The following is a 7,924-nucleotide window of genomic DNA, read 5'->3' as shown; positions in this document are numbered from 1 at the left end:
ACCAGGATGGTCTCGATCTCTTGACCTCGTGATCCACCCGCCTCGGCCTCCCAAAGTGCTGGGATTACAGGCGTGAGCCACCGCGCCCAGCTGGAAATACAATTTTTAAAAAATGTTTCTCACTTTTTTTCTCCTTTCTCTCTCATCTTCCCCTCCACCCCCCTTTTCCTGGGACTCCCTCTGGTCTCCTTTTTTGTTTCTCTTAGAAAGCTGTTTTTCTAGTCACTCCCTTTCTTTACCTTCTCTAGTTTAGTTGGTGATAATATTGCTCTTGTCACTGAAGAATAGGTGAAGAAAGCCCGTGGTCATGGACTTAGAAAGATTTCTGGCAACCCTTTTATTTGGGTTGAATTAAGGGGTTATAGTACCCCCCAATCTTTTTAAACTTAATTTTAAAAAATAGTATTTTGGTTAGTTTTTTTCTTTGTTTTGTTTTGAGATAGGGTCTCACCCTGTCGCCCAAGCTGACCTCAAGTATTCCTTCCACCTTGGCCTCCCAAAGTGCTGGGATTATAGGCATGAGCCACGGTGCCTGGCGGAGAAATATATTCTTAATATAATGTATAGTAAGAGCTCTCTTGAAAGTAACATCTGAGAATTTTGAAGAAAATGAATACATTGTACCCCCAAAGAAGAGGGGCAATGTAGAATTTTTAGTTTGTTTAATCTACCCATTGCTGTTGAAATGGTGGTGATAATAGTTACAGGTAGACTTCAATGGAGGAAAGTGTTTCTTTGTTCTCCCAAACTTAATCACATTAGAGAGAATTAGATCTACAGAAATTCAAACATTTCTGGAATTTGTCTTTGTATCATTGAACCATAGGACTATGGTAGATTGTATAGTGCTCCTAGTTTTCTAATCCTTGACCCTAAAATTGATTGTATGTATATTGCGAATTCAAATTTCCCAGTTTACTTTGGAAATACCATTACAGAGAATATTCTTTATTGGCATTTAGCAAGGTATAAGTGAATCTATATTTGATAGTTGGACTGGACACCTTGCCTCTAGCAGTGGGAAACTTGATGTATGTAATGTAATCTTCAAATCATTATGTAGCTGACTTGAGGAACTTTTTAATATGAAGTTTAATGTCAGGATTTCATTCAAATTACATTTCAGCTACTTATTGCCTGTGAGACCTTAGGCAATTTGCTTTATTTCTGAATGTCACTTTCTGTATCTGAAGATGGAAGTGATAATTCCCATCTTATATGGTTACTGTAATGATTAAACAAAATAACCTCAAGCTCCATAAACTACTGACATAAGGATTTAATTTTTCTGTACTACTAAAGTAAAACTAGTTTTCTAATAGTTTGTTGCAGGATAAGCAGTTTCATTTTGTTGACAATATGTGTATGAATTTGCTTCTGTAGTTCAACCACAAGTGAAAATGACCATGTAAGCATGTAGCATTCAGATAGTTTTCATAAGATTACTGAACCTAAGCCAATATGTGTATAGCAAACTGTAAGGGGTGCAGTGAGAAGACTTTAGACTTTAAAACAATTGTAATTTATTCAGGCTCTCATTGTGATCTTCAATAAAAATAATATTTTTCCCATTTTTTCACTTTTAGTATCGTTACCCCTGTGAGTAAATTATATTTTCGTGTGTGGAGTCACCAGACACTGAAATCTGATGTTTTATTGGGAACTGCTGCATTAGATATTTATGAAACATTAAAGTCAAACAATATGAAACGTACGTATTTAAGACTAATAGAAATTGCACTTAGCTCTTTGTTTTTCTAGAAGAAATTTATATGTCTAACATGCATAATGACTCATGTTGACTCATACCTTTAAATTTTACTTGGTTATAGGATGAACAGATAGAAGAATTTTAAGCTGTTAAAAGTATTCTGAGTTTCCTGGGTTTGGCCATTCATTTTGCATCCAGTATCTTTAATAAATATTTATTTACTTAGTAGATAGATGTTAGTAAAGTAATACATAGTTAATTGTGGAAAAACTAAAATATAGAGCAGAGATGAAAGAAAAAAAATCCCACTTCAGAGGACAAATCTAATGAATATTTTTACAGACTTCCTTTCCAAATGCTGCTTTTTGGGAGGGATGTGGAGAGCCTATTTCCCAGGTGGGAGTGCAGTGGCTATTTACAGGTGCATTCATAGCACAGTGTAGTCTTGAACTCCTGGTATCAAGTGGTTATCTTGCCTCAGCCTCTTGAGTATCTGGTGCTACAGGCAGGTACCACCACATCCAGCTTTAAATGCTTATTTTTTAAAATGTCCACATTTTATGTGGTTGTGATTTTATATGTATATCTATTTACATAATATAGAAAGAGGTTTAGCTTGTTTTAATTAATATATCATGATTTTAAAACACATTTTTTTCTACCTCTTGACTAAAACATACTTCTAAGAATTTTCTCATTTAGGGCTTATGTGATATAATTTATCCTTAAATTATGTTTTTATTCAATTTAATTCAGGTATATATTGTTAAATAATCTTTATTCTTATCCTTGCTCATTTTATAATATAGTCTTACAAGGATAGGATGAATATAATAAATGATGGAGATACTGTTTTACATCATGGATATGAAACATTAGCAAATTTTGTCCTTTTTAAAAGATACAGTGTTTTGGCGTCAAAAGTGCTCAAGCCTTGGGTGAAATATAGTTAAGCAATTTATATGTACATATAGTTACATTTTCTTGGGCATCACATTTTTAACAGTTAATTTTTAACAGTTAAGATGCCTTCTTGGCTGGGCATGCTGGATCACTTTAGGTCAGGAATTTGAGACTGGCCAACATCGTGAAACCCTGTCTCTACTAAAAATACAAAAATTAGCCAAGCGTGGTGATGCATGCCTATAATTCCAGCTACTCCGGAGGTAGAGAAAGGAGGATTGCTTGAACCCAGGATGTAGAGGTTGCAGTGAGTCGAGATCTAGCCATTGCACTCCAGCCTGGGCGACAGAGGGAGACTGTCTCAAAAAAAAAAAAAAAAAAAAAGCCTTCACGGGAAAAAAAAGTGACCATTTTTTCCGTAACTTTATTTTCTTCCAGTTGAAGAAGTAGTTGTGACTTTGCAGCTTGGAGGTGACAAAGAACCAACAGAGACAATAGGAGACTTATCAATTTGTCTTGATGGGCTACAGTTAGAGTCTGAAGTTGTTACCAATGGTGAAACTACATGTTCAGAAAGTAAGTGATTACCTTTTTAAGGTCTTTAATGATTCTTCTTAAATAAAATAGCCATTGCAGTATGCTATATGTAATTATTTAGATTTTTTTTTTCAGTTTAATAAAATGATTTTTTCTGGCTGGATGTGGTAGCTCACACCTCTAATCCCAGCACTTTGGGAGGCTGAGACAGTAGGATTGCTTGAGCTTGGAGGTTGAGGCTGCTTTGAGCCATAATCAGTGCCATTGCAGTCCAGCCTGGGTGACAGAGTGAGACCTTGTTTCTTTAAAAGAAAGAAAGAAAGAAAAGAAAGGAAAAAGAAAGAAAGAAATTATTTTTTTCTTTTAAAAAAATAGACCTTGATCACTTTAAACATTTTCTTTTTAGTGTATTGTTTCTATGAATAAAAGCATGTATATTTTTATGTAAGTTGAAAAATTAGCCAAATAGATGTTGAATCACAGTTGGCCCGATGAGTAATTAGTTGATTTATGTGGTATTTATTCTGTAGGCCAACTATGGCAGTTAATATGGGTTAGATGACACACCCCCTCCTGTGCCAATGGTAGAGTTTATGGTCTGTAGCAGCGTGTGATTGAGTTTAAATATGACTCACCTGCCCAACATGGTGACACCCGTTTCTACTAAAATTATGAAAAAATTAGCCGGACGTGATGATGGGTGCCTATAATCCCAGCTACTCAGGAGGCTGAAGCAGGAGAATCGCTTGAACCTAGGAGGTAGAGGTTACAGTGAGCAGAGATTGTGCCATTGCACTGCAGCCATTACAAGCTGAAATCCATTTACTATTCCCCTTCTATTTCTGTAGGCTACACTTACAGAGATATCTTCTGACAATACTAATTCATTATATTTGTGCTAGTAAATCTTACAATCTCTGATTTACTGGTGTGTGTTAAAGGAAAATAAACATGAGCTATGATTAAAAGAAGTTTCTGTGGTGGCATCTGAGTTAGTGGCTGGACAGCTAGCATATTTAATAAAACTTCTTCCCACTGTTTCCCATCAGATACTTCCATCACATCCTAATGTGCTAAGCATATTTTCACTTGAAACAGATTTCAGAGGCCTGAAGACAATGAAAGAGCAGATTAATGGATTTCTTGATGAGTTTGACAAAGATCTTTTGGTTTACTTAGAAACTGCATTATGAAACATTTTGCAGTTGTCAGGTGCTATTCTTTTTTTCCTACCTTGTTGGAAGACTTCCTACTTCCTCGTGACTTTTAAAAATAGCAGGACAGACTGGGCACAGTGGCTCACACCCCTTGATCCCAGCACTTTGGGAGGCTGAGGCAGGAGGGTTGCTTGAGCCCAGGAGTTAGAGACTCTCCTAGGCAACATGACAAAACTCTGTCTCTGCAGAAGATACAAAAATTTGCCATGTGTGTGGCACGTGTCTAGTCCAGGTACTTGGGAGGCCAAGGTGGGAGGATTGTTTGAACCCAGGAGTTGGAGGTTGTGGTGAGCCAAGATCACGCCACTGCACTCTAGCCTGGGTGACAGAGTGAGACCTCGTCTGAACAAAAAATAAAGTGGCAGGACCTAGCATGTCTTCCAGATTAGTTCTTTGGGGCTAGTGAGGATGGAAAGAAATTTATTTCTGAAATGGTTATACTGATTTGGAGTTGACACTTTGATTATTGTTCATAAGAACTCTATAATAGTCACATTTTTCTGTATATAAATTGGAAGTCTTTAAAATAAAATGCAAGTTACATTGTTAAACTATCCTAAACCTCAGTATTTATAGTGTCCTAAGTTTCCACCCAAGAAGTTGAAACTACTACTAATGTAAAATATTTAATAATTAGCCAAAGTAAAGCTTATCAGTCTTCATATTTAAGAATAGGATCTAAGCTGCATATGTATACTTAACGACTTCAGTGTTTATTTCCTACAGAAATAAGCATTTCTTTCTATGTCAACAGTTTTCTGTTCAAGTAGGAAAATAATTGACCAGTGAGAATTTAGTCTGATTCTGTGAGGTAAAGAGATAAGTCACAGTGGATTTTAGGTTTGGCATTGCCAGATACAGTAGCTGTTATTTATTGAATGCTTACCATGTATCAAGCACTGTGCTGGTGTTTTACATATATTCTCCTTTAACCATCACAGCTTTGTAAAGCACTACATACCCGCATTTTGCAGATAAGGGAAGTGAAGCTCTGAGCGTTTAAATAGCATTTCCAATATCACACAAATTAGTATGACACAGTAAAGATTGAAACACAGTTAATTTGTCAACATTGCCATTTCTTTCCAAAATACTATTGGTTTCACATGTAAAACCCTAGGAACTTTAAATCAAATTATGAATTGTAAGCAAACGGAACTCAATTCAGCTCATGTGTGGTAGGAACTGTACATGTTCTTTGATTGATTGGCTTCATTTTTGTATTTTCTTCTTTTTTTTTTTTTTGAGACAGAGTCTTACTCTGTTGCCCAGGCTGGAGTGCGGTGGTGCAATCTCGGCTCACTGCAACCTCCGCCTCCTAGGTTCAAGCCATTCTCCTGCCTCTCAGCCTGCCGAGTAGCTGGGACTACAGGCATGTGTGCCGCCACGCCCAATTAATTTTTGCATTTTTAGTAGAGATGGGGTTTCACTGTTTTAGCCATGTTGGTCTGGATCTCCTGACCTCATGATCCGCCTACCTCGGCCTACCAAAGTGTTGGGATTTCAGGCATGAGCTACCGTGCCTGGCCCATTTCTGTACTTTTTGACTGTATACCAGAAATAAAAATTAGAGTTTAGTACTGAAATTGAATTTGTGGCACCTGGATATTGATTGTTGGGTAAGAACTAGGGAGAAAATTGCTTTTATAGTCTAATTTAATTTTTTCTAATGTTACAGATTTTAAGATTTTTTTTTCCTGACCATGTTCATTTATGTTTTTTGTTAAAGAATATACAGGATAGTTCTTATAAGAAATCTGTTCTTGGGCCTGGCTCGGTGGCTCACGCCTGTAATCCCAGCACTTTGGGAGACTGAGGCGGGTGGATCACGAGGTCAGGAGTTCAAGACCAGCCTGGTCAAGATGTCGAAACTCCATCTCTACTAAAAATACAAAAATTAGCTGGGCGCAGTGGCACGTGCCTGTAATCCCAGCTACTCAGGAGGCTGAGGCAAGAGAATCGCTTGAACCTGGGAGGCAGAGACTGCAGTGAGCCAAGATTGTGCCATTGCACTCCAGCCTGTGTGACAGAGTGAGACTCCGTCTCAAAAAAAAAGAAAAGAAATCTGTTCTTGGCTGGGCGCAGTGGCTCAAGCCTTTAATCCCAGCAGTTTAGGAGGCTGAAGTAGGCGGAACACCTGAGGTCAGGTGTTCCAGACCAGCATGGCCAACATGGTGAAACCCCGGCTCTACTAAGAATACAAAAATTAGCTGGGTGTGGTGGCATGTGCCTCTTGAACACTTAGAGGCCATTGTAGGATTATTAATTGGCCTAATTTCAATATCCTTGTGTTTCAGAGAATAGGGAAACCTAAGGAGGAGAGACAGGAAGACTGATGCCTGATTGATAGAGCAGTCAGAACACATACAACATCTGTTGTTTGCCATTTTATATAGGTGTGGTCATGGCACCCCTAAACAATTATGATAGTAACTTCAACAGTGACTAATTGTAGATCACCATAACAGATATAACAGTAATGAAAAGTGTGAAACATTGCCGGAACTACCAATATGTGACAGATATGATCAAGCACTTGCTGTTGGGAAAATTGTGCCAGTAGACTTGCTCAATTCAGGGTTGTGACAAACCTTAATTTTGTAAAAAACACATCATCTGTGAAGTGCAATAAAGTGAAGCTTAATAAAATGAGATGTCTTTACTATGAAGATTAGATTTTCCTAATGAGATCACCTTGTCTCTTTTGGTGTAGTAGTCCTTCCCCCCCCAGTCACAGGGGATATGTTCCAGGACCTCCCAGTGTATACCTGAAACTAGATAAAACTGAACCCTATATAAACTTGTATAGGCATGTTTTTTTCCATTATATACATAATTATGATAAAATTTAATTTGTTAAGTTAGGCACAGTAAGAGGTTAGCCACAATAATAAGAAAGTAAGGCAGGCACGGTGGCTCATGCCTGTAATCCCAGCACTTTGGGAATCCTAGGCGGGCAGATCATGAGGTCAGGAGTTTGAGACCAGCCTGGCCAACATGGTGAAACCCCTTTTCTACTGAAAATACAAAAATTAGCTGAGCGTGGCAGTGGGCGCCTGTAATCCCAGCTACTTGGGAGGCTGAGGCAAGAGAATTGCTTTCACCCAGGAGGTAGAGATTGCAGTGAGCTGAGGTCGTGCCACTGCACTCAGCCTGGGTGACAGAGCGAGACTCCATCTCAAAAAAGAAAAGAAAACCATTATAATAGTATACTGTAATAAAAGTTGTAGGAATGTCATCTCAGTTTCAGCTTCACTCCCAAAATACCTCACATTTTAGCTTGGTTTAGAGCTTTGGGAGGAAAAATACCTTATGGTATTCACCTACTTTTGGACCACAGTTGACTGTGGGTAATTAAAACTATAGATAAGGGGAACTCCACTGTACCTAAAGGCACATTTTTGGTTCTTCTTGGTGGATAAATTTTCTAAAAATGGCGGTTATATAAATAAACTTTTTCCAAGTGAAACAAAATATACTTGTTTTTTCTGGTCTTTAAGTTTTATTTTAAAAACTAGCTAGCTTTATATTCCCCTACTTTCTTTTTTTTTTTTTT

General features: G+C 37.7%; 1 protein-coding gene across 1 annotated transcript in view; it reads left to right on the top strand.

Moving 5' to 3' along the window:
* Nucleotides 1-7,924, top strand: part of ITCH (itchy E3 ubiquitin protein ligase) — a 144,997-nt gene that overhangs the window by 43,485 nt on the left and 93,588 nt on the right. Inside the window, exons 5-6 of the mRNA XM_017511319.2 lie at nt 1,587-1,711; nt 3,053-3,190. Coding sequence (XP_017366808.1) covers nt 1,587-1,711; nt 3,053-3,190 — 263 coding nt within the window. The remainder of the gene's footprint in view (nt 1-1,586; nt 1,712-3,052; nt 3,191-7,924) is intronic.

This window comes from Cebus imitator, unplaced genomic scaffold (genome assembly GCF_001604975.1).
Source record: "Cebus imitator isolate Cc_AM_T3 unplaced genomic scaffold, Cebus_imitator-1.0 Scaffold18, whole genome shotgun sequence".
Classification (NCBI taxonomy): Eukaryota; Metazoa; Chordata; class Mammalia; order Primates; family Cebidae; genus Cebus; species Cebus imitator.
Note: the sequence above shows the minus strand (reverse complement) of the source record. Positions and strands in the feature narration are given on the sequence as shown.